Source organism: Rhinolophus ferrumequinum, chromosome 15 (assembly GCF_004115265.2).
Source record: "Rhinolophus ferrumequinum isolate MPI-CBG mRhiFer1 chromosome 15, mRhiFer1_v1.p, whole genome shotgun sequence".
NCBI classification, from domain to species: Eukaryota; Metazoa; Chordata; class Mammalia; order Chiroptera; family Rhinolophidae; genus Rhinolophus; species Rhinolophus ferrumequinum.
In genome coordinates, this window is record NC_046298.1 from 39,957,644 (window position 1) to 39,983,774 (window position 26,131).

Genomic DNA, 26,131 nt, shown 5'->3' on the forward strand with positions numbered 1-26,131 from the left:
GTGTGACCTTCATTCGTCCTTTCTCAGCTGCAGTTTCCACAGAAACCTCCTGCAGAGCAGGGGGAGGGCTGGGACAGAAAATAGACCCACTCTTATCCCTCTTTAAGGGGTTTCTCACTTCCTCTCTTGGGAGCTGGGGAGGTACATTTTCAGCAGAAACACAGGGTCACAGACACAGACATTTGAAGATAGCCCCATGGATGTACACACACAAATACGCGCACAAAGTCATCAAATCACCCCAGCTCAGACACACACGGGCCATCGGGGGTGGGGAGGGGGGGCGCCCAGGCCTGCCACACTGAAAGGTTCACTCGCACTCCCCTCCCCCAACCCCATCTGGTTTCTGTCATTCTGTGTCTGTGTTTCCTGGTGTCTCCCTCTCCAGATCCCCGCCTCTCTCTCCATCTGTCTCAGGGTCTCTGTTGCAACCTCCTTCTGTCCTGAGAGAAGGTCAGTGGAGAGGGGCCAGCTGCTGGGACCCGGGCTGACCTGCTGTTGTGGGCAGGGCCAAGGATGGAGAGCGCAGACGTGACCATCCAGTCTGTGGATCTCAGCAGACTCCCTGAGGGAACCAAGTCTTCAATGCCCTCACCCCCTCCCCAGGAAATGAGACTGGGGTATCCCAAGTTTGGGGGTTTTGTTCTTTTTTCTTTTTTTATTCCAACAGGGACTCGGGTGTGGCAGGTGGGGGGGCCCAACTGACCCCCTCCCGGGGGGGTCTCATAGAAATTCTGAGTTTTCTCCCCAAAAAAAAGAGAGACAGAGGCAAGAGGCGCCAGGGACACCCATCTGCCGAAAGGCCCTCCCCTCCTCCAGCAGGGAGGGTGGGGCTACGTCAAGTCTTGGAGGGCCTGAGCAGTCTCAGGACGGGGTTTTCCCAACGAACTGCTTTCCGCTTCCCGGACCGGACCCCCGTAGTCCCCGGCTCTCGGAGTCCTCGGTTCCTGCGCTCCTCTGGTCCGCAGTGGGGGGCGGAGTGAGGGGTCTGCGGCATTCTCTGACGAGTCCACTAGGGGGCGCAGGCAGACTCCGAAGCCGGGCCTCGGATTTCACCGGGAACCCAAGGCAAAATCCCGGCGTCTGGCCCGCCAGGACACAAGTCTTGTCCCTCGCCCGCTGGGGAAGCGGGGGCGACCGGGCCTGGGCGGGCCCAGTCCCTGCGGTCAGTCCGGGGGCCCGCCCAGCCCCGCACGTGGTCACTCGTGCTCCGCCAGCTCTCGGGGGCCGGAGGGGCCGGGTCGCGGCCGGGGCGGGCTGGTGGCATCCGCGGGGGCTCCCAGGCCACGCGAGGGCGCGCCGGCCCCCGAGGCCCGCAGCGCCTGGATGCGCCGGCACTCCTGGCAGACACGCACGTGGGTGCAGGGGGTGGGGGCGAGGGGCCGGGCTCCGCCGGGCGGGCCCGGGTCGTCCAGGAGGCGCTGGGGGCCCCCGTGCGCGCCACCCGCATCCCCGCCCGCGCCGGCCGAGTAGAGTTTGCCGTTGCTGAGTCGCATCTCGCGGACCGCGCGCAGCGACAGCAGGGCCCGGCTCGGGCCGCCCGGGCGCCGGCGCCGGCGGGAACGCGATGTCTTGCGGCAGGACACCGCGTGCCGCAGCTCCTGCAGCATCTCCTGGCACACAGACACCTGCGGACGGCGCGCAGGATCACCGGCCCGCGCTCTCCCTTCCGCCGCCACCTCTCTCAGCTCCTCTCCACACTCCCTCCCCTCCTCCTCTCTGCTCCCCTCCTCTGCTCTTCCTGCCCCTCCAAACTCTCCTGCTCTCCTCACCCCACTTGTTTCTCTTTCCCGGAACGCCCTTTCGCCTTTCTCCTCCTCTCTTCCTCTCCCCTCACTTCCCACCCACTGCCCTCCCGGTTCCTTTACCTCCCTGTGCTCTTCCAGTCTCATCTCTCCACCTCCCAACTCCTCTCTCCTGTCTCCATTCCTATTTGGGTTTCTTCCTGAATCTACCCTTTACCTTCTCTCTGTCTCCTCTTTTCAGTCTAAATGTTCTGCCTCTAGTCCTTCCCCTCTTACTTGTTTTCCATTTCCTGCCTCTGGTTCATGCAGTCACTGCTAGCCATATTTGTTGAGCACCTACTGTGTGCCAGGCGCCGCTTTGGGCCCGGAGGATACAGCAGAGAACCAGACAGACAGCAGTCCCTACCCGAGTAGTGGTTATATTCCAGTGTGCAGAGGCAAAAAATAACACACACACCAAATGTAGATAGTATGTATGCTGATGATGAATACTTTGGAGAAAAATAAAATTCGGAAGAGAGGTGAGGTGTGTGGGAGGGGAGTGATGCTGAATTTCCACATGGGACAGTTAGGGAAGACTCACTAAGAAGGGACCTGCAAGTGAAACTGAAAGGAGGTGCTGGGTTGAGCAGCATGGAGCCTGGCAGGAAGAAAGTGCTGAGGTGGGAGTGGTGTGGCCTGTTGAAGGAACCTCGAACAGGTCAGGGTGGATCGAATGGGTGCACAGGGGGAGAGAAGGAGTCGTTGAGGTCAAAGGAGCAATGGGGGCCAGCTCGTGTGAGGCCAGAGGCCACCGGAAGGACTGGACTTTTATTCTGAGTCAGATGGGAGCCATTGGAGAGTTTGAAGTAGGGACTGCTGTGCTCTCACAGGATCACTCCGGAGCTGTGTTGAGAACAGACTGTAACGAGGCCACGGTCAAGAGCAGGGAGACACTGGGAAGCCACTACTGTAACCTGGCAGGAGAAGGCAGGGGCTGGGCCGGAGTGGTGGTGACCAAGCAGGAGAGAAGGGGTTGCATTTTGGGTATGTATTCTGAAGGTAGAGCTAACAGGATTTGCTAAGAGATCAGGTAGAGGGTGTGAAAGAGAAGGAAAGATGAAGGGTAACTACACGTATTTTGGCCTGAGCAGCCTGAATGACGGTGTAGCTTGGTGGGGGGGCAGGAGCTCCATGTTAGACTTGTGCATTACGTGGCTCCCTGTTAGACACGTGTGGAGATGTGGAGGGTGGGGCTGCATTTACAAACCCTGAGTGCAGGGAGAGGTCCCTGTGAGATACACATTTGGTGGCCATGATAGGAAGCCCCCAACATCTCAGCCCCTGGCGTTCCCACCCTTGCATAAGCCCCTCTGTCTTTGTATCAAGGTTGCTATGTGACCAACAGAACACGCCAGCTCAGCGGACACATTGGCTTCTGCCTGGCTCTCTCTTGGATCACTCACTTGAGGAAGTCAGCTGCCACAGCTCAAGCAGCCTTGTGGAGCAGCCTCTGTGAGATGAACTGAGGCCTCCTGCCAGCTGCCATGTGAATAAGTATATTAATCATGGTCTTTATTTTCTGTATCTTAGGATGTTTTGACATCTTAAAAATCTTGCTGGCCAGGGAGAGATTGCCTCTCCCAAAGGGAGCCAATTCTTAGAGACAACCAAGGAGTGAAGGCCCGCCTTTCAAATGCAAACCAACCAATCCTGAGTCTATAACCCCATCTACTCCCTTCATCTACCTCTCACACACCAAGCTGCCCTAAATTATCAGGAACCAAGTACCAGAAATCTAGAGGCCACCCCTCTAGCCCAGAACCCACCAACATTATCCAAACTAGCTAGTCCTAAGCTGTTTCCTTGCCTTGCCTTTCCTTTCCTGCAGACACACCAGTAAAGGCTCTGGCCTAGGTTTCTCCCCTCATTCCTCTTGCTCCTAACCCAAATCTGGTGCTTCCCCATGTATCCCTGTGTGGAGTGTTGCGTTGTGGGGGGGAGTTAAGTACCATATTTTGCTGTGTATAAGTGCATTTTTTTGCCCAAATTTGTGAGAGAAAAATAAGGATGCGCATTATACATGGGTAGTACTAATTCCGTTAAAAATGTTTTTAACGCTTTTATTTATGCTTATGAGTTAAAAGTGTAACTCTAGAAATCAATAATCATATCCGTATGCAAAATAATACCCTGGAATATGATAATTGGTTTTGTTGAACTTATGATGAGCTTGCAATGACAAAGAGTTCTTGGCCTTTTATGATGCGTAAATATCATAAATTTGTTTCCAGTACATAACATTTCTTGTACCTTGTATCTGTTCTTGTGTTTTGTAATTACTTGTTACATAAAATTTCTTATACTATAACATGTTAAAAAATAAATGCTAAAATTCCTTTATAATGCAAAAACAAGTACTTAAATGTAAACGAATAAAAATTTGAATTAAAAGATTAAAATGAAAGATGTTTTCCCTGAAAGTTTGGGCCAAAAACGTGGGTGCGCATTATACACGGCAAAATACGGTGATAAATTCTTCTTTCAGTGGCATTGGCCTCTCTGTGTCATCACATTCACCTCCATAAATTAAAACCCCACGGGTACATTTTGATCCAGTGAGCCACCCTGGAAGTGGACCCTTGCAGCCCTAGCTGAACCTTCAGCCGCCATTGTGACCATGACCTCACCAGGTGGTTCTGGGCGTCCAGAACCACCTACCGTAGCTCAGCTGCTCCCAGATTCCTGACCCACAGAAACTGTGATGTAAGTTGGATGTTCTAAGCTGCAAATTTGGGGATAATTTGTCACATGGCAATAGATAATACAGAAGTCCTCAGCATACAGACAGTCTTACAAACCATGCAGCTGGATGGGGTCACCACGGCAATGAACAAAGAAGAGAAGCAGCTCAAGGACCGAGTACAAGTCCCCATAAAACAGTGGCCATGGAGGGAGGGGGAAATGACGCACACAGAGAAGAACAGGCTTTGAGGAGAGTTTAAAGTTGTGCCAAAGCACAGTGAGGTCTGAGACTCGGGCACGGGATTTATGACCTGGAGGACACTGGTGACAAGAGTGGCTTCAGTGGAGAGGTGGGGACAGCAGCTGGATTGGAGTATGTCCAAGAGTGAATGGGAGAAGAGGACTGGAAACAGCTGTAAGAGAAGGGGAGGGAGGAGGTGATGACTAGGAGGGGAAGCGGGGCAAAGAGAGGGTTTTTGAAGAGGGGAGAAATGACAGCACATTTGTATGCTGCCAGCCTTGATCCAGTAAAGAGGGAAAATTGATGATGTGGGAGGGAAGGAGAGAACTGCTGAGGGATGTCCTGGGGAAGGCGAAGGGGAGGTCAGGACAGGGGAAGGTGCCTTAGCGAGGTGTGTGGACGAGGTGGGGCTCTGCAGGCTCTTCTGCTTTTCTCAGGGGAGTAGAAGCAAGGTCATCAGCCAAAGGTGAGGAGGGGAGAAAGAGCTGGGGGCTGGCAGAAAGAGGGCAAGGTCGGAACCATCTAGGAGTGCAGGGGCACTAATAGGTCTGGCAATGGAGGAGTATTTCTGGGCAGCGCCGGAGGCTTGGAACCTAGTGTGAGAGCAGTCAGCAAGTCTGTTTCTTTGGGTTTCATTCAGTTGCATTCTTACCGCCTCTGTCTATCCTCCTATTTCGTGCTTTCCCACCCGGCCTCTCCCCACACCCTTCTCGCTGTGTACCTTCTCACTCTTTTCCCCGCCATCCTCACCTCTACCCGTGCCCTCTTCCCCCTCTGTCCTCCTCATGCCCGTGGATCCTCTCTCCAGCTGGTCTGCTCTCACCCCTTCCCAATCTCGTCTACCTCTGGACTCTCTCAGGTCCCCTCTCACCTCCATGGCCCCCTGGACCCTCCTTGCTACCTGCTTTCCTTCAGTAAGGTTCCCAGTTCCGCAGTTTTCAAACCCCTCCGCCCCTGGAGTCCCACTGCTCCCCGCAATACCCTTCGCCGACCTCCTCACCTCTTCGGACTCTGCCGACCTCCGCGTGGACCATATGAACTCCATGACGGCCACGAAGACAGCAATGATGAGGCCACAGATAAGCACAACAAAAATGCCACCAATGTTCTCCATGCCCAGACCTGGGGGTTGGAGGAGAGCCAGGGGTCGGGCTGTGTGGCCATGGGGGCTCCAAGGGGTCTTCGGGAGGGCACCGTGTACGGGGCGGCTAACCTTTAGCTCGGTGATCCTCCTCCTTGGGGCACCGGCCCCCCTCCCACCACTTGCGCTTCAGGATCTCCAGCCGGTTGTTCTCCTGAAGCTGCAGGATGGCCAGTGTGATCTCATCCCGGAATGGGGAGCCTGGACCGGGCACACGAGGGTGGACTGGCCATCGAGGCCCCAGAGCCCTGCCCACCCAATCCCAACTGCTTCCTCACCCCAGCCCCTCCTCCTGTCTCTGGTGCGTCCCCACGGTCTGCCTTCTTCACCTTCAAGAATGACCACTGATCGCCACTACGCTGGGCCAAGCTGCACTACACCTCATGTCACATTTGTCATGGTCCCCTCCCTGTGGCCTCCCCTCACCTCCCACCCAGCCTCTTCTCCACAGCAGCCAGAGGGACAATTTCAGAAACAGAGTCAGATCACGCCTCTCTCGTACTTAAAACTCTCCAGTGGCTTCCCAATGCTATGGGACAAGGTCCCTTCCTGGCCTACCAGCGCCTGCAGCCATTGGCCTGGCCACCTGGGGCTCCCCGCCTCGCCTGGGCGGCCCTCCCGCAGGGCTCAGCTCCAGCCACACAGGCTTCCTGGCTGTTCGAACCCTCCAGGCTCAATCCCACCCTAGGACCTCTGTCTCTGCCTGGAATGTTCCTTTCCTCCCTTCACTCAGGGCTCTGCTCACATGGTGCCTCCTCAGCAGGTCTCTGACTGACTTTATTTAAAATGACACCAAGCGCTCTACTCCCTGTCAGTTTCTTCCCCTTAATTTACTTCAGAGCAGTAGTCACCACCTGACATCACATTATAAAGCTGTGTTCGTTGTCTGGTTGCAGTCTGCTGCCCTAGTGGAAGGCAGGAGGGTGGGGCACGGCAGCTCCCTGCTGTGGTACCAGCATCGGCGCATGTGCATAGCACACCGCAGGGCGTCAGCCCTGCCAGTGAGTGATTGCCCAGCCACACCGCTCCTCCCCTGAAACTGTCCTTGGGCTCCCAACACCCCACACTTATCCTCTCCTGTACTTATTTCTTCATTCACTACGGTATTTCTTGAGTATTTACCAGGATCTAGGAACTCGGGATATGGGTGAGTGGGGTGACTCGTGTTTGACACCTACTATGTGCCAGACCCTTGGTTTACAGAAATCTATTCAAGTCTCACAGTGGCCCTGTGAGGCAGGTATTACCACTCCCGTTTTCTGGATGAGGCAGGTGACACTCTTGCCTGCAGCCATGATGAGTCAGGGAGGGATCGGGCACCTGAACACCCTGGCACAGCACTGACTCTGCCACAAAGCTGCTTAGGTTCGGGGTGATTTGTTAGGCAGTAATAGATAACTATGGCAGCAGTCATCAGCACACGGATGGGTTTAAAACTGCCAAAATCTGGCAACAAAATTGATGGTGAGTTTCTAGCACTGAGCCCTGGAAAAGCATGTCCAAGTCTCCCTGGCATATCCATCCCTCCTCCCTCCCTCCCTTTCATCCATCCAAAAACATCCATCATCCATTTTCTGAGTGCCTGCTCTGAACCAGGCTATAGTTTGGTGCAGAAAATATGAAGTAAATAAAACAAGGTTCTCACTTTTAAAGGGGACCTGGGGCCAATGCGGGAAGGTGGCAAGCCTCAGGGCCCACTGCGCTCTCCCAACAGCCCTGTGGGTCTGGGACTGATTGCTCCTAAGCCCTCTTTTGCAGGTTGAGGGTGCAGAGGCTCAGGAAGATGACGTCACCCGCCCAAGGCCACACAGCCAGGAGGCCACCCACAACACTCCCAGCCTGTCCCCAACCTGCTCACACAGCTGGCCTCCTGTGCCAGGGCCGCTGCCATCATACCCAGTGGCATGCCGATGCCGTAGCCCTTGGTGTCCAGGAGGCCCCCGATCTGGGTGAGGTTGCAGTTGAGGCGCCGGTGGTACTCATTCATGGTGGACTCGAGCAGGAAGGCGTAGCGGGAGTTGAGGACTCGGGCAATGCCTTCCTCTGTACTCTTGACGAACACGCTAGGCTGCTTCGACTGCATGTAGTTCCACATCCGCTGGTACGTCTGGTACCGTGAATTCTGGGCATAGTGGGCACAAGGGAAAGAGATGAGGGGCTTTCCACCCCCTGCCTTCCCCTGAGACCTGTCCCCTGCCCTCCAGGAAGTCTCCCTCCACCTGAGGGCGCAAGGAGACCAGCGGAAGACATTAAGAGCCACGGACAGAGAGACAAAATGGAGAGACTGCTCAAGCCCAGGTCCAAGACATCCCACCGCCCCCCGCCCCCAGCTCAGCAAGGACCCCAAGGACCGAAGGCTTGGAAAGAAGGGACTATGGTCTATTTTGCAACCCTCTTCTCTCTTCCATCCCTGGGCCTGGCTCAACCTGACACCAGCCCTGTCTTCCCAGTGCTCTCAGGCCTTACTCATAGAACCTGGGAGCGTATGCTCAACCCCCAAATCTATCCATGGCCCAGCCTGATTCAGAGACCCGCCCCCATCCATGCCAAATAGGACAGCTTACTTCCTACAGGACCTGTGGGAACTTTCTGGAAATGACCACCCTTGCCCCTACCACCCGAGACATGCTCTCCACTCATGGGCCTCTCCTGTGATCTGAGGTCTAAACTCTACTCTTCCTACGTGCCCCATAGGCCCCACCCAGTGGCTTGGCACCTCCCAACCCTATTCCTCTGCTCTCCTACCTGGGAAATGGTCCTGCCACCCACCCGCGTAACCTGGGAGTTCACACTCCTGCTTACCTCTTCAGCCAGTGGCCCTTGCCCAGCTGTAGCTTTCTCCAGACCACTTGTCTACCCCCAACTGCCCCAGAAGAAATTTCCAGCACTAAATGGGTCACCCCTCAACTGTTCCCACCACCCCTAACAGGATCCAGTCACAGCCCTAGCCTGACATTCGAGGCCTCTGCAGTTTCTCACCCAAACCTCCTCACCTGGCTTGTCTTCCTTTCGATTTCTCCCCAGTACCCCAAAATACATAGGGACAAGCTCCCTTCACCTTGAAGGGTCTTCCCCTCCTCTCTGCTGGTCCATTTTGCCAGAACTGATCCTCTAGCAGCCTCCTGGATGCCATTTGGCCTGTCCAGCACTGATTTGACATTAGATCCCATACCTGCCTCCTTTCCCCCATTCCCTGGGCAAAAGTCCAGTTTCCTTCCCCAGCTAGACAGTAGCATGCCTCATGAGAGTGTGAGCGTGTCTTCTGTTCCTCAGCCTCCCTGAGTGTCATGACAATCAGGACCCAGGAGGCCCTGCCCAGCTCCACCCTGAGCTGGGCTCCTGACACCAAGCCTGGGCAGCTCCAGGGCCCCACCTGGAAGAAGGTCATGGTGGAGCCCGCGTGGATGGTGCCATACTCAATGTTGGTCTGGTCCGCCAGGTCATCAGCCGACTCCACAGGCACCTCCATGCGCTGCACGGTGAGGAAGGCAGCCAGGTTGGCCGTGTAGGAGGAGATGATGATCAAGGTGAAGGCCCACCTGAGGGGTGGGAGGGGTGAGCTACAGGCTGGAGCCATCCTGCCACCCTGTCCCTTTGGCCATGCACCCCATTGATGGTGCCCCCGAGTGACCTGGCAGCTAGAAGACTCAGTGACTGCTGACTAGTGGAGAGGCTGAGGGCATGCATTCTGGAGCCAGATTCTCTGGATTTAAATATTGCTTCCAGAGACTTCCACTTCCAGATACAGGGGAGTAAGATGGTCTGAAAATACCCACCCATTGAGAAAAACTAGAAAACTGGACAGAATATAGGAAACTATTCAAATACATAGAACAACAGGCATCGCAGGACTGCAATCCCTGAGAAAAAAACAAACGAAGTGAGCGTTGTTATTGCCCAGGCTGCCGGCCTGATTTAATTTACAGACTGCATTGCCAGGAAGGAAGGAAACCCAGTCAGGTAATCTTACTGACTGGATGGAGATCAGAGATGAGGAAGACCAAGATGGCTGGAATTTGGGACAGAAGACCCAAAGAAGAGAGCTGCACAGAGAAAGTTCCAGATATCTGCATATGGTCCCCTTGAGTCCTTGGCTGAGTATCAAACTGTGTACACACAGGATGAAACTCTAGCACCAGACAAGAACAACTTTCAAAGACTTCCACTCCCCAGGGCTGGAAATCTTTTGAGCTCCCTCCTGCCAGAGTAGAGAGATCTCACTGGATACATGAGACATTCAGTAGAGACTCAAAAGGACAACACATTAGAAATAGAGTTAGGCTAGCCCTAGAGTAAAGGCTACACTAGACCTGCCCTAAATGAACTTAAAAACAGGCCTGTAAGGATGCAAATACACTAAAAGTAACTTAACTGTCTGCCAGGAAAAGTCCAAGGCTCTTTAAAGTGATGCATTCAACAATATAAACAATGTAAAATTCACAGTCTGTCATCCAATAAAAAGTTACCAGATACACAAAAGCACAGGAAACTGTGGCCCATAATCAAGAATAAAATCACTCAATCGGAACAGACCCAAGATTGACAGAGATGACAGAATTAGCAGACAAGGACATTAAACAGCTACTATAAATATTTTCAGAATGCTCAAAGATATAAAGAAAAACATGAACACAATGCAGAAAAAAATGGAAGATATAAAACCGAAGAGAATAGAACTTCTAGAGATGAAATATACAATACCTGAGAGGAAAATTTTACTGGAAGGGATTATTAGATGCTATAGCAGAAAAGCACAGGGAATGGGAAGAAAGCAAAGAGTGTATCCAAAATAAAACACAGAGAGATAAAAAATGACTGACAATGAGCACAGAGCCCGAGTGGCCTGAGGAACACTGTCAGGTGGTCTTATATATGTGACTGGGGTCCCAGAAAGAGAGGAGAGAAAGGGGGGTAACAGAAAAAATATGTTTGAAAAAGTAATGGCCAAAATTTTTTTTTTTCAAATTTGATGAAAACTATTAATATAAACTTGCAGATCCACAAAGCTCAATAAAGCCAAGTAGGATAAACACACATACACACAAAACACATCAAGGCACATGATAATCAATTGCTGCAAACCAGTGATAAAGAGAAAAATCTTAAAAGCATCCAGAAAGGGGGAAACATATTATACACAGAGAATCAATGAATGACAGTAGACTTTTTGTCAGGAAGTATGCAAGCCAGAAGACAATGTGGCAACGTGGTGAAAGAAAAAAACTGTCAACCTAGAATTCTGTATCCAGCAACAAAGATCCTTGAAAGAAGAAAACACATTAACAAATTTTTCATACAAACAAATCTGGGAGAACTCATTGCTAGCAGGCCAGCACTTCAAGAAATGTTAGGAGTTCTTCAGGTAAAAGGAAAATACTAGATGGAAATTTGGATGTACATGAAGGAATGAAGAACATCAGAAATGGTAGACACGTAGGTAAATATAAAAGACAGATTCTCCATTTTAAATATTTCTTTAGAAGATATTTATCATTGAAGTGAACACACACACACAAATAATGTATTGTGGAGTTCATAAGATAAGGAGAAGTAATATATACGACGACAGTAGCTCAAAAGACAGGAAGGAGAGATGGAAGTATACTGTTGTAAGGGTCTCACATCTTATGTGAAGTAGCATGCTACTCGAAAGTATTTCATAACAATTAAAGATGCATATTGTAAATCTGGAGAAACAACTAAGAAAAATAAAAGAAGTACAGTCAATAAGTCAAGAGTGGGAATAAAACAGAATAAAAAAACTTTCAATAAATCCAAAGGAAGGGAGGAAAAGAGGGAAAGGGAAACAAAGAACAGATGGAACAAATAGAAGACAAACAGCAAGTTGGCAGGCTTAAACCTCACCATACCAATAATTACATTAAAGGTCTCAATCAGGGGTTGGCAAGCTATTGCCCACAGGCCAAATCTGGTTTGCCATCTGTTTTGGTACAGCCCACAAGCTAAGAATAGTTTTCACATTTTTAAATGATTAAAAGGAGATCAAAAGAAGAGTAATATTTCATGACACATGACATACAAAATTCAAATTGCAGTGTCAGTGTTCAGAAATAAAGATTTATTGGAACACAGCCACACTTCCTCATTTGTGTATTGTCTACGGCTGCTTTCACTACAATCAGAGTTGAGTAGTTTCGACAGAGACTGCATGGCCAGCAAAGCCTGAAATATTTACTATCTGACCCAACACAAAAAAAGTTGGCCAACCCCTGCTCCAAGGCCTAAGCACAAGCTGCCTATAAGAAACCCACTTTAAATATGACATGGATTGAAAGTGAAAGGATGAGGAAAAGACATACTATGCACTAAGCATAAAAAAGTGTGGCTATATTAATATCAAATAAAGATGACTTCAGAAGAAGGACTGTTACCAGGAATAAAGACAGACATGATGTTACGACAAAGGGATCAATTCGTCAAGAGGACAAAACAATCCCAAATATTTATGCACTTAATTACGGAGCTTCAAAATTCATGAAGCAAAAACTGATAGAACTGAAAAGAAAAATAGATACAATTTCTCCACAATTACAGGTGGGGATTTCAACACTCCTCTCTCAATAATTGATAGAACAAATAAGACAGAAAATCAGTAAGGATACAGAAGACGTAAATAACACTATCAACCTACGGGCCCTAATTGCCATTTACAGAGCACTGCACCCACCCACAGCAGATTCTAGGCAAGTGCACACAGAACATTTGCCAGGAGAGACCACACGCTGAGCCACAAGTCTCAGTAAAATTCAAGGATTAAAATCCTATGGAACTAAACTGGAAATCAATAATAGAAAGATCTCTGGAAAACCCCCAAATCCTGGCTCCATCACTGCCTAGCTGTGTGACCTTGGACTCACCTGTGAGGAAAATACAATCATAGGCCCCTTTTCACAGGGCTGTAGTCAGAGAGAGTTACACTGTGCAAGTGTCCTCTCGTCCTGGTGACTCAGGACGGACTAGGGAGAAGAGGCCCCCACTGACCTGGCTTTGGGACCCAAGGGCAGCCGCTGTCTTATGCTGGCCCTCTGTCCTCCCACCTGTCAGGTGACAGTGGCCAGGCCTGAAGATAGGGAGATGCTGAGGGCCTCCCAGAGCACCCCCTCCTCCAGCAGACAATGAAAACAGCAGCTGTCCTTTGCTGAGCACAAGTGCACGACTCCATGCTAAGGCACTGGGGTAGGGGTGGCGTGGAGGATGAAATAATACAGCCTTCTGCAAAAGAAAACCAAAACTTGACAAAGACCCCACCTGACACCTCCTCTCCGGAAACCAAGTCTGCAAACCCACCCTGTGGGTCAGTGTTGTCACCCACTCAAGACAAAATTATTCAGTGGCTGGTAGACACCAGGTACCACCTAGACCCCCAAAAATGTAGTGTGGCTGACTGGTGGGGGGTATGGGGCGGGTGAGAAGGGGCCACTCAGCGAGACAGAGCAGGGGATGACAGATGGGGAATACAATTCGGGAGTAAGTATGTGAGCTCCATTTTGGACAAGCTGAGTTTTAGGGACGCCATCAGGCATCCATGGAGAGGTCTGAAGATGAGAAGGTCTAGGAAGTGTGTTATAAATAGCAAGAGAAGCTAGGGCTGGATGAGATGGCCCCAGTATACAGAGTTCTGGTCCCCAAGTGGGGAGCGCCCCCGGCAGACATTTAAGGAAGGTGCTTGGTGAGGTATGGGGCACTCTGGTGGCCAGAGTGATTGAGCGGGGCCCCGGCTGTTAGTGGGCGGGAGCAGGTGTCCACAATGCAGCCCAGTCTGAACAGGCAACATCTGGTCCAGGATTATTTGAGCTTAACAACTTGGTACATAAAAACCAAAGTATTTTTTGCATGGTTATAATAGAAACCGAAATTTCTAGAAATGCACCTACGATTTAGATCATTTCTCAGTAATATTTAGATGGAAGAACTGGATGATTTCTATTATTTAGCTGGAGGAACTGGATCCTGTTTTGTTTGGAACTTTGCCAAGAACTGTTCACTATTTTGGGAAATCACGTCTCTGACAGCACAACCCTATTCATGGTATTTGAGTCATCAAGTAAAAATGCTTGGACCAGCTACATTAGTAAATTGTCACATTCACAGATTTGTTATTTGTACGAACGTACTCATTTACCAACTATTTCAAATTGTCAAGTCTCAGGTGTTGACATAATTCTATTAAGTGGCCTTACTTCTTGTAATTCCAAACGTATCCATTTTAAGGAGGCGCAGACACCTGACTACTGCAGTCTGTCTTCTAGCACAGTCCTGCCCAAGCATTTATGTATCACTGTCCTACTATTTTTTCATAAATCACTTCCCTTTTTCTCCTTTGCATTGCGGTTAGGGGGTTTTATCGATGTTTTAAATCACATGTGTAGGTAGATATATTGCCCTTGAATTTCATCAGGGTGGAAAAGGAGATGTTACAAAACATTTGTTGTAAAAAGAGGGCGTTGGGTCTGCAAACACTGAAATGTCAGTGGTGCGGGGGGGGGGCGGAGCTCCAAGAGAGACGGCAAGGGCAAAAGGAACCACGGCAAAATGAAACAGGCAGGTGGAAACCCAAAGGACACAGCCAGCAGTTTCTAGGAGGGGTTTCTAGAAGGAGGGTGGCGAATGGAGCATTGGACATGTGGACAAAGGGGTCCCTATGACCCGGGGGGAGCCGGGGGAAAGGGGAGCCAAGCTGCTGATTAGATCTAAGGTTTCGGGGCTTTCTGGCTAGGATGGCGTGAGTGAAGGGCAATGGGATCTGAGGAGTTGAGAACAATGCCAAAGGAGTAGCTGAAGACATGGCCCAGGCGCCTACCTAGGTGGGCATGAAAGCAGGTGGGGCTCAGACAGGAAAGAGGAAGGTGAAAGGACTCATGTCATGGGAGTGACCCAGGGAGAGCCTGGGAGTGACAGGGCTGCTGTCAGAGCATAAACTTAGAGGCACTGATTTCCAAGGCAGAGCTGTCCTGGATAATGACCAGCCCTTGGGTGTGGCTGCAGGGACTGTGGCCCGACGACACTGGGGCCCAGGAGGTGGGTCCTGGCCTGGCTGCTGCAGTTCAGGTGGCAACCAAGTGTGGTAGGGTAATGGCAGCCACGCCCACCACCCCACCCCTGGCCCTGGCCTGCTGAATCACTGGGCCAGGGGCACTTTTGGAGATACATGAAAACCCACTGAAATAGCTGTGGAATGAGCGAATGTGTGAGAGGGATCGGGGTAGAAACAAGAGTGAGCCCAGGTCAAAGACTCCAGTGAGGGAGGGGGAGTGACTGCAGACTTCCTGACAGAGATGGGAAGGGACAGAGAATAGCCAGCTGGAGGAGACCTCCCTGACCGCGCAGCAGAAGGAAGGGATGGTCTGCAGAGGTCACTGGTCTCCCACCTCTCCCGGGGCCTCGGCCCACTTGGTCACGGCAGGGCTCCTCATGCCCTGGCAGCCACCTCCTCACACGCTTGCCCTCTCTGGCCCGTCTGGAATATTCCTCCTCCCCCTTGGCACGGACTCAGCGTAATGTCGCCTCCTCAGTGGGGCCTTCCCTGAGCACCCCATTCTCTACTGTTCTCTTTCATTGCACCGTTTGGATCCTTAGCACCACCGTGTACGTGCACCTGAGACATCATTACGCTAAAAATGTGAATAACTTCACTGGGGCTGTGGGTGGGCAGAAGGGAGCCCGGCCCCCACCAGATGTCGACATCTGAATCCCTGGAGATGTTTTGTTTCCCCACAGGGTAAAAGGGTCTTTGCAGATGTGATTAAGGAATCTGAGATGGGAGATTATCCTGGATTAGCTAGGCAGGCCCTGCAAAATCACAAGGGTCTTTAGAAGTAGAAGGTCAGTCAGAGAGAGAGTTGAAGATGTGCTTCTGGCTTTGAAGATGAACGAAGGGGCTATGGACCAAGGGAAGCGGCCAGCTTTCAAAAGCTAGAAAAGGCAAGGAAATGGGTTCTCCTGGGGAGCCTCCAGAAGAATCAGCCCTGCCAACACCTTGCCATTGGCTCAGTGAGATTTATTTTGGACTGCTGACCTCTGAACTGTAAGAGAATAAACTTATGTTGTCTTACGCCACTGAGTTTGTGTAATTTGTTGCAGCAGCAATATGAAACGAATATCGGGTATAATACTTGAAATGATGCAAATCCCCAAAGGCTAAAAGAAAAAAAACAAAATCATCAAGACTCAAATGTTTGGAAGCCAGTGGACCAAGCAAATTGCAAATGACGCCATATGGTGATTAGTCCTGCTTAGCTGGGAGAGAGAAAAACCTGCCACCATTTCGGTTAGTCTTGAATTGAACAAGTTTTGAATTAGACAATATCTTTGGGAAACATTCTCGGCATAAAATAGGACATCCCTGTGTTTATGTATGTTTCCTTATTTATTCTCGGCTCTTCCACCTCTTGAGGGCTGATTCTACACCTGTGCCTGGCACATGGAGGGGCCTGCACAGCACCTATTGAATGACTGCAGAAGGAGCAATTCTGTGTGACAGGAGCAGGTGAGGAAGAAGCGCTCCTTGAGAAGGCCTGACACCTGGGATTACCCTGGAGAGGTCACCAAGGGCCAGGGAGCAGGGCTGGGCTCAGGCGGCCCCGAGGGCCTGCTCGGGTGAGGGGCACTGGGGCGGGAGCTCGGCTCAGCCTGGCGCTGCCTCTAGCTGAACGCATGCACTTTATAAAGTAAATTGCTCTCTCTCTCTGGGTGTCAGTCTTCCAATCCACAAAACCAGAAGAATCTCCCCTGTCCTAAGTGTTCTCCTCAGTCTTCTGTGGTAATAAGGGAAACGGGGTGAGAAGAGTTACATGAACAGCAGCCAAGCCCAGCTGCTCCCTGAAAGGCAGGGGGAGCAAATGTGAATGCTTATGGAAGCCAGGCCAGAAAGTGACTGACGGGCAGCAGCGACTGAGGCCGATGGAACAGACACCAACGCCAAGTGGGAATGCCAGCTGGGCGCCACCAGATCTCCCAAATTGTCTAGAAGAGAAACCTGGGTTTGCGAGTGAATTTGCCCAATGTTGAAATGTTGCCAACTAATTAAAAGAAATTTTAAATTGTGGGCCAGACACCACGCATTGTCGGTGCCTGCTCTCTGACATGTAGCTTCTAGGAGCTTGTCACAGGGGCAAAATAAGTTCTGTCCAAGCTACTGGGTCCCCATGGGACTTTGAAGGAGCAGGTGTCTTGGTCTGGGCCTCGGCCTCAGGACAGTGAAGGCTGCCTGGGCTCAAGGACTCTAAGCCTGTGTGGCTGCTAGGCAATGTCCGAGAGCGACAGTACCACTGTTGTTCTGATTATGACCCTCATGTCAGCAGAAGCACTTTTCCATAACAGCCTCACTGAATCCTTACAACCTGAGTCATGGGCATTTTTATCCCCATTTTTCAGATGAGGAGACTGAGGCACGCAGAGGGGCTCTGGCTTACCCAAGGTCACACAGCTAGTAAGTGGCAGGGCTGGGGCTCCGCTCTCCCTACCCCATTCCCTATCACACAGCTGGTGGGGACTGGGGACCCACCACCCCGGGCGGACAGACAGAAAGCCTCTCACCAGACTCCGCTGACACAGCGTGTGGAGAGCGCCCGGGGCATGATCTCCGAGCCCTGCTGCATGAAGCCCCCGACGGGGAACCAGAGGCTGTTGCCCAGCGTGTACTGGTTCTCCAGGATGTGGGGGCGTGCCCGCAGGCATGGGTGTGGGTTATACCACTCGTAGGGGCTCAGCCTGTGGAGAGACAAGGGGCCAGGTGGGTGGGTGGGGTTGGTGGGGAGAAAAAGGAGAGAAACAGGAAAGAGACACAGCCACCATGATCAGGAGAGACAGGAGAGAAACAGGAAACAGAGGGGAAAGAGACAGATGGACAGAAAGACACACACACACACACACACACACACACACCCAAACACAAGGTAAAAAGAGAAAGACATGGAGAGAGAGGCAGAGAGACACCCACAGAGATGGAGAGACACAGAGAAGAGGCAGAAAGAGACAGAGAGAGACACAGACACAGAGAAAGACAGAAAGAATGGAAAGGGGAGAGGCCCAGAGAGAGCCACAGAGCGAGTCAGAGCCACAGGGTGAAACGTAGAGACGGGGCCGGGATGGGCGGGAGGGTCCAGAGAACCCAAGGCCCCAAGTGGAGGCCCAGGGTGGTCCAGACAGATGACAATGTGCAGTCAGTCGTGGGCCCCCAGCTCAGGTCTCCTCCCTGCCCCCTCTTCCCCAGCAGCAGGCAGGGACTCACCTGGCGGCCAGGAACAGGACGCAGCTGACAGCCAGGTAGGCGAGAAGCATGAAGAGCCATACAGCAGGGGAGAAGGGGTCCAGGAAGGAGAAGTAGCCAGGTTTGCGGCCCTGAGGGGAGAAGGAGTAAGACCTGGAGCCACCCTGACCTGAGCCACATCCCCAGACACACCCCCCGACCCCCAGAAGCCCAACTGGCCCTTCCCAGGTCCAGCCCACAGCCTCGGCTTCCCTTGGGAACGCAGGTGTCTGGTCCCACCGCCAGCCCCTGCGTCCAGCCTCCACATCTTCAGGGGACCCGTACCATGTGCACTCGGTAGAGAATGCTGATCCCCAGGGTCATGAAGGGTTTGGAGAAGTCGATGACCTTCTCCCGCTCGGCTGTGATGGTGAACGCGGCCACAGCCAGGTCTGCCTTCTGCTGGAGGGGAAGCAGGGCAGGGGCAGAGGGGCAGCCAGGGAGACAGACGGGCAGTTAGGGAGAAATGCCCCCAGACAGTGACTGAGAGAGAACATCAGAAGTCGAGAGCGACGCAAAGAGAGGACAGGAGGGGCCAGAATCTGGGACTGTCTCCAGGAGCGCCTCACATTGGGCCCTCGTCATCTCATGTCTGCTGTAAGAGGCTCTGGGGCCTCTTTCCTGCCTGCTGCCCCACCCCGTCCAATCCCTCCTGCCCCCTGTCCAGTTCATCATTAAGGTGCTTTCTAAAACCCACCACGGACCCTCACCCCTCATCACCCCCCCCTCGGTCCTGGAGAGAGCCTGGGATTGGAGTTGAGATGCCTGCATGCCAACCCACTCAGACCCTCTTGGTGCCTGTTTCTTCTTAGTTAACAAAATTTGTCACGTGATTATTCTATGCCAGGCTTCATGCCAGACAGCACTTCATAGAGATTACTTTGTATACTCTTCCCAACAGCTCCCTGAGGGCCACTACTAGCCCCATTTTATGGATGGGGAAATTGAATCTCAGAGAAGCAAAGGCACTAAAAGTAAAGGCAGGAACTGTGACCGCCATTCTCCTGCCCCTGGCAGGTACCAGTGACTCAGATATGTGCATGAAGACACCCCCTTGACAGGCCCAGTGCCCAGCTCAACTGAGATCATGACCTCGGGGGAAGCTGCATGTGGGGTCCAGGTCTGAAGCGGCAACGGCTGGGAGTAGGTAGGGTGAGAGAGAGAGAAGGGTTTAGGTGGGGGTCTGGCTGGCACACCCCGAATCCCTGATCCAAAAGGGCCATCTCTCTCTGGCCCAAGTGGACATCAGCTGGCCTTTGGCTGTGGGCAGGACACAGGCTAGGAAAACCCTGGCCCTTCTCCTGACCTCCCCTCAACTCCACCAACATACACATGTAGCACACTACACACGTGATCACTGTACCGGTCAGGTTGGTACCACTCTACCATGTGCACACCAGCCCATACCCACACATATGGGCCCCGACACAGGCTGACCAGTAAACACCAGCCACCCAGATGCAGGCAGACAGATGTGTGCCCTGTCCACGAGCGCAGGGAGCAGCAGAGACACACGCGGGAGCAGGCATTCCCTAGAGGTACAGTGCACACACTCATACACGCAGCCCTCACATGTGTACATACATGACAGGGCAGGGTGTGGGGAGGGACCTGGGGAGGGAGTAGGGAGCCCCAGCTCTGCCCTGTGCTCGCTGGGTGACCTCAGGCATGGGCTTCTGCAGCTCCAGGCCTCAGTTTGTTCATCTGTAAAATGGGGGTGGGTGTTGGGAACCTGCCTCCCAGGATGTGCCTTCCAGACATAATGATTCCATCCCCCAGGCCTCAACTCCAAATTCAAGCCGAAACCTCCTCTGGGGCTGAAATAAGAGTCAAGGTCCTGGATCACTGGCCCAGGAGGAGACACACACTCTCCTCGAAGGGGCTGAGACTGAAAGCACACAAAGTAATATAGGCCCAGGCGGGGAAAGAGGGCACACGGCCAAAAGATAACCACAAGGCAGGGAGGTGACACAGGTTGAAAACAAAACCAAGGTCAAGGGGTGAGTACGTGGGCCCAAAATGAAATCCAGGGTCAGGGAGAAGAGCCAGGTCTCAAAGACAATTCCACGTCAGGAAGAGAGGACAGACGCAAAAGATGAATGAAGAGGAGAGAGAGGTGGCACAAGTCAAACAACTAACACAGGGCAGCGGAAAGATGGCACTGGCCCCAGTATGACTTGGGAGCAGAGAGAACAGGCACAGTCCCAAAGCCAAATCCAGAGGCGGTGAGGTGTGGCAGGGGCCCAGAACACGGCCGGATTCTGACAATACCCTTGGGAATCCCTGGGTGTTGACAGTAAAGGGCGTTTTCCCCCTTTCATGTGCATTGCCACTTTTATGACTAACATGTAAATTGTCAGAAACAATCAGAGCTAATACAGGAATCCAATGATTTTTATGCATCCACAAGAGGTGTGTCCTGACAAGGCCCTCCATGGGGTCCGAGTCCCCATTTTAGAAATCAGGAGGCAGTGGCCTCTTGGCGATGGGTCTGGGAGGGCCCTGGTGGTCCCCAGGCCAGGCGCTCAGGAGCCCACCTCCTCCCTAAGGCCTGCAGGGCTCCCGCTCCTTTCTGTTCCATCCCTGCCTGGCTCACTAGCCTCCTCACCCAGTCCTGAGACGTGGCCTCAGGCCACACACCGGCCCCGGCCTGCTTCTTGTCTTTGCTGCATTCTCCACCTCTCCTCCAGTGGCAAGGGCAGCAGCTCTGCTTCCCATCCGTCTACTTCTCTCCACCTCTGCCCTAAGGTTCAGACCACTGGGATCTCTCTCCTGACAACAGTTTGAGCCTCCCTGGCCTCCCTATCACCACTCATAACCCCCAACCCAAAGTGAGAGTCCCTTGTTTATAAAACCCACTGGTGGCTTCCCACTGCAACGAAAACCAAACTATTTCGTGGCCAGGAGGCTCTATATGATCTGAGACACAGCTGCCTGTGGACCTCACCTCATGGCCTTTCCCACCAACCACTTGGCTCCAGCCACAATGGTTGTTTTTCACTCTTTAACATAGCAGGCCTTTGCCACCTATGCAAAGGCTTTTCCCACCTCAGGGCCTTTGCACGTGCTCTTCCCCCAGCTCTTCCTCACCATTCGAGGCTTAGCTCACACCTGTGGCCTCCACCCGGGTCCTCTCTCTCATTACCCATTACCCCGTTTTATATACTTAGCGCTACTGGAGATGACCCTGTCTGTTTGCTTATTACTGGACGGTCTTCCCTACTGAATTACAAGCTCCTTGCCTAGCTGGTTAGAGTGCACTCCAGAGCCTATACGGAGGACCTGCCCAGAGTACTGCTTGGTTTTGACCAAGCCCAGCCTCTCTGAACAGCACCCAAGGCTACTCCGGCTCCCCACCGCACGCTGGGGCCTGTCACTGTCCCTCTTGAGCCAGCTGCTTTCTGGCCTCTGTACCTTTGCCTTAGGCACCCCACTCTGTCCGGCAGAACTGGAGGCCACCCATCCCACTAAGGCCCCCTTGAGACTTTCTTCTTCTGCAACGCCTTCCATGCTCCCCCCATGGTGACACTCCTTGATCTCAGCACTTAGCTCACTTTGGAAAATAGCTGTTCACCTCTCTGCCTTGGCTACTAAACCTTCAAAGGCAGGGCCAGCTGGATGCGCCCTGTGTCTCCTCTGTTGAAGGCCCAGGAATGTTGTCCCAACTCCAGGGCCTCCCAGACAGAGAAACCTCCCCTTCCCAGGCCTTAGGGAACCTCACGCAGGTCCAGATGCTCGCACTTACACGGTACCTACCCCGTAGCCAGAGTTCCGGGGCTTTCCCTGCCCAGAGTCTTTTAGTCCCCAGAGCAATTCTATGGGGATGCACCGGCGGCATTGACCCATTTTACGCATGAAGAAACCAAGGCACACTGAAGGTAAGGCCCTTGCTCTAGCTGACCCAAGGATTCAGAACCACTCCCCGGAATCACCTGTCTGCTGCCCCAGCTTCGCCCCCCATGCTGGGGCACCTGAGGTGTGGGTCCAGGTGTGCGACTCCTCCCTGCTCCCAGGGAGCCCAGGAAATGAGAGCTGAGTGACCAGAGAATGGAGCGAGTCCTTGAACTTCCCATGAACACGCAAGAAACTCAGCCTCCACCCTGTCCTCAACGACATCCCAGGCAGAAGCCCGGGGGCGTCCTGACATCCCTTCACCCCTCACGTGTCTATCCTCAAGCCCTCTTGATTCCACCCCCAAACACCTGTGGAATAAAGTCGCTTTTCTCCGCCTTCACTGCCCGTGCCCTGATCACCCCTATCCAGATCGCATCTCTCAGGACTGGAAAGCTTGTCGCTGCTTCCCTGGCCACCCACCAAGCAGTCTGAGGGACCCCAGAAACTACAACCCTGCTCGCACCCTGCAATAACTCTCATTCTTACTCTCAGCAAAACTGAGGTCCTGCGCCCTCCGGCCCCTACCTCGCCAGCCTCATCCCCCACTGCTGTAGACTAAATAGTTGTATCCCCCCAAAATTCGTATGTTGAAATCTTAATCCCCAGTGTGATGGTACTAGGAGGTGGGGCCTTTGGGAGGTGATCAGGTCATGAGGGTAGAACCCTCATGAGTGTGATTAGTGTCTTTACAAAAGAGGCACCAGAGAGCTTCCTCGCCCCCAGGACACGGCAAAAAGATGGCTGTCTATGAACCAGGAAGAGGGCCTCACCAGACACCCAATCTGCCAGCACCTTCATCTTAGACTTCCAGTCTCCAGAACTGTGAGAAATAAATTTCTGTTGTTTATAAAGTACCCAGTCTCTGGTATTTTGTTACAGCAGCACCAACAGACTGGGATACCCGCCACCTTGCTCCACACCCCTCCACTGCAGCCACCCTGTCTTTTTTGTCTGTTCCTCCATTCATTTCCCTGCTTGACAGATATTTGCGGAACACCTCCCACTGGCCACGCACAGTTCTAGCTTTGGGAAAACAGCAGTGAATATAAATATATAATGTCAGGTAGTGACAAGCACTATGAAGAAAAATAATGCCGGCAGCACGACCCAGACTGCCACCCACCCCCACTGCCAGGTCTTGAGTACAAACATGAAGGAAGTGCAGGAGCCAGGCATGAGTAGACCTGGGAGAAGGTTCCAGGCTGAGGGCCAGCGGGGACAGTCCCTGAGGTGGGAAGCGACTGGCAGTGTCCAGGGTGGCTGGGGCAGAACGGGAGGTATGGGAAATGCAGCGGAATAGGGACCAAAGCTAGGCAGGGCCTTGCAGGCCACAGTAAGCGCTTTGGATTCTACTCCGAGGGCAACAGGGCATCCCATCAGAGGGTGTGACAAGGGGTGACGTGATCCGACTGCTGTGAGACTAGACTACAGGGGCAAGAGCGGAAGGAGAGGCACTGAATGAAGACGTCCCCGGAGATGCTGGGGGTGGGCTGCGTGGGGGCCGACTGAGACGGTCAGATGTGGGTTTCATTCTGAAGCGGGGACACACAGAGCCGTAAATGCTTCAGGTCCCTTCTAGGCTCCTCTCACCTTTGGAACCCCATTCCCACCTCCTCGTCCTACCCCTTCATTTCCCAGCGTTTCTTAGAGACTTCCGCCCCCAAGGGGACCCGACAGTTGTTTAATCCTTTGAATGAAATCAGGAAGAATTCAAATGATGAGCCACCTGTCTAAACGAGCCTAAAAGCCACCCAAAGCACTTGTGATTGTCTGCCGGCCCAAACCAGCCCTCTGCACCAGCTCTGTGTAAATGGCGCTTCTGCTTTGCCATCAGCTCCGTGCCAGCCTCTGCCACGAGGGGGCACTAGAGGGAAGCTGCAAGGCTGGAGGAGGGCGGAGCTCCCACGTCCCCAGCCTCCCTGCTGCACCCACAGCTATAGTTCTTCCCTGGGGCAGCAGAGGAATCCAGTTCGCAGCCTGCAGAACCAGCCTGGCCAAGCTCGGGCACACCAGTGCAAGTCAGTAAGCGCCTCCCTCTGTTCCCAGCAGTTTCTTTCCTATGCCCTCAGGCCAATAAAGTTTTATTGGAACACAGCCATACCTATTTGTTTACATATCGTCTATGACTGCTTTCCCTACAACAGAAAAATTGAGTAGTTGTGACAATATGGCGTGAAAGCCAAAAATATTTACTGTCTGGCCTTTTACAGGTAATGTCTGCTGACCCCTGCCTCAGATTTCAATCGTTAGCCTCCCAGTTACCTAGTGAACGACTTTATTTCTAGTAAATCATTCTCTTCATTCAAATATCCGGCATGGCTTTTCTCCCGGCAGGACCCTGACTGATGCAGAAATGACAACACCCAGGTCGCATGAGCACTCAGACCACATGGTCACTCACCATCCATGGGCAGCTTTTCTGTCTCTAGGAGGGCCCGGTCACGAGTGGTTTCTCAAAAGGAGAATAGTTATCTGCAGAGAGAGCGTGATTTGCTCCCAACGCTAGAGGCTTGCACTGTGAGTCACCTAGTGGCTGCATCCCTGCTTGTTCTCTGCACACCAGTTCTCTGCACACCTCTGGATCTGCTGGGTCAGCAGCCCAGGTGGCAGGTGAGCTTGCCCACAACCGGGGCCGCTGCAGAGCCTGCGTGAGCTCGGGGCCTCCCTCAGGATCAAAAGCCAGATGGGTTGTTTGGTAAATGGGTTGACATAGCACTCAACTTAGACCAAGGTAGAAGTGGCTGCCCAATTCCCCAAACCCACCAACCGTCGCCAGTGCCAGGCAAACAGCACCCCCCACTCCCCACCCCCGAGTCTGCGGTGCAGCTCCGTGGGGCCCCTCATCTGAGTTCCTAAGTTTTAATCTTTCCAACGTCTTCCTTTGTCCTCTCAGCCCTTGGGGTGGTAGCTGCTTGCAGTTGCTACCTCCGTGAGCCCCTGGTTTTCTTTTAACTCTTTCAGTCAGCTGGTTAACAACTTTCCATCTAGTTAACAATTCTTAAATCAAACTCTCTGTTCGAGTAGCTGGTGCTGTTTGTCTCCACGTTAGAGCCTGACGGATGGAGGTCAGCAGGGGACTTATTGCAACCCCCCCCCTTCCTAAATGCTCCTTCCTGCTCACTGTAGTGGGCCAGCGACTTGCTGTGTGGACTGTGGAGATTAAGTTCTCCGTGGCCTATGTGTCGGCAGGAAGCGGGAGAGTTGATGTCGCCCTGAGGCGAGCCTGAAGGCGTGTGCTCCTGGCTTCCGCGGTCCTCGGAAAGCAGCGTGCAGAAAACGCATCTGCCAGGTCAGTAGCTTGCACCAGCTGCCAAGGGTTGTGCTGACCTGCTCCAGTAAAGATACTTCATTTGGGCCAGCAACTGCAATTGGAGTCACCACCTGATTACATTTACAATAATCCACAGTCACTCTCCAAGACCCATCTGCCTTCCGCACAGACCAAACAGATCAGTTGAACGGGGATGAGATGACTACCCCTGCTTCTTTCAAGCCACTAATGGCGGCACTAATCTCTGCAATTCCCCCAAAGGATGTAGAATTGCTTTTGGATTACTATCCTGGGAAAGATGGGGGAGTTCTAGGGGCTTCCACTTGGCTCCTGCTACCATAATGGCCCTGACTCTACGGGTCAGCTCTGCCAGCTGCCACTATTCCAATTATACAACCAGGATTTGAGAAAACACAGGGTGGGTCCACAGACCTAGCAGGCCCATTCTGAGCTGAACTTGGGCTCAGATCCCATCGATCACCTGACTGCGTAAGCCCCACTGTGGTCCACCAGTCAAAGCAGGAAAAATGAGAATGATTTGCCATCTGTAAAAATGACAGAGGGTTGTCTAAATATCTAAAAGTCAATCAAAACCCTCAGTGCTGAGAAGGAGCCTGTCTAGATACTGGTGTAGTCTTTCTAGAAAGCAGTTCAACAATATATAACCATACAAAGGGTCTTCCTCTTTCACGCAGTCATTCTGTTCAGAGAATCAGTCACTCAGCTGCAATGCAGGCAAAGCTTTTGTGCATAAAGATGTTTACTTATGGTTGTTTATAACAGCACATACAAACAAACTGGAAATAACTAAATATAAAAAATAAGTACTTCCACGTGGGGATTAATA

The 26,131-nt window shown here is 52.4% G+C and overlaps 1 protein-coding gene across 4 annotated transcripts in view; it reads right to left on the reverse strand.

Annotated features, from left to right (window-relative positions):
• Positions 1-638: 638 nt before the first annotated feature.
• The window catches only part of GRIK5 (glutamate ionotropic receptor kainate type subunit 5), a 53,995-nt gene continuing 28,502 nt past the window's right edge, over positions 639-26,131 (reverse strand). For 2 of the 4 annotated variants that reach the window (XM_033128675.1, XM_033128678.1), the window contains 8 exons: positions 18,405-18,521; positions 18,102-18,211; positions 17,408-17,581; positions 9,225-9,390; positions 7,748-7,973; positions 5,924-6,052; positions 5,711-5,832; positions 639-1,628 (listed from right to left, as the gene is read on the reverse strand). In XM_033128675.1, coding sequence (XP_032984566.1) covers positions 1,200-1,628; positions 5,711-5,832; positions 5,924-6,052; positions 7,748-7,973; positions 9,225-9,390; positions 17,408-17,581; positions 18,102-18,211; positions 18,405-18,521 — 1,473 coding nt within the window. In that variant the 3' untranslated portion in view covers positions 639-1,199. Of the gene's footprint in view, positions 1,629-4,194; positions 4,883-5,710; positions 5,833-5,923; positions 6,053-7,747; positions 7,974-9,224; positions 9,391-17,407; positions 17,582-18,101; positions 18,212-18,404; positions 18,522-26,131 lie in introns of those variants that run through there. The other 2 variants (XM_033128676.1, XM_033128677.1) reach the window with 2 other exon arrangements.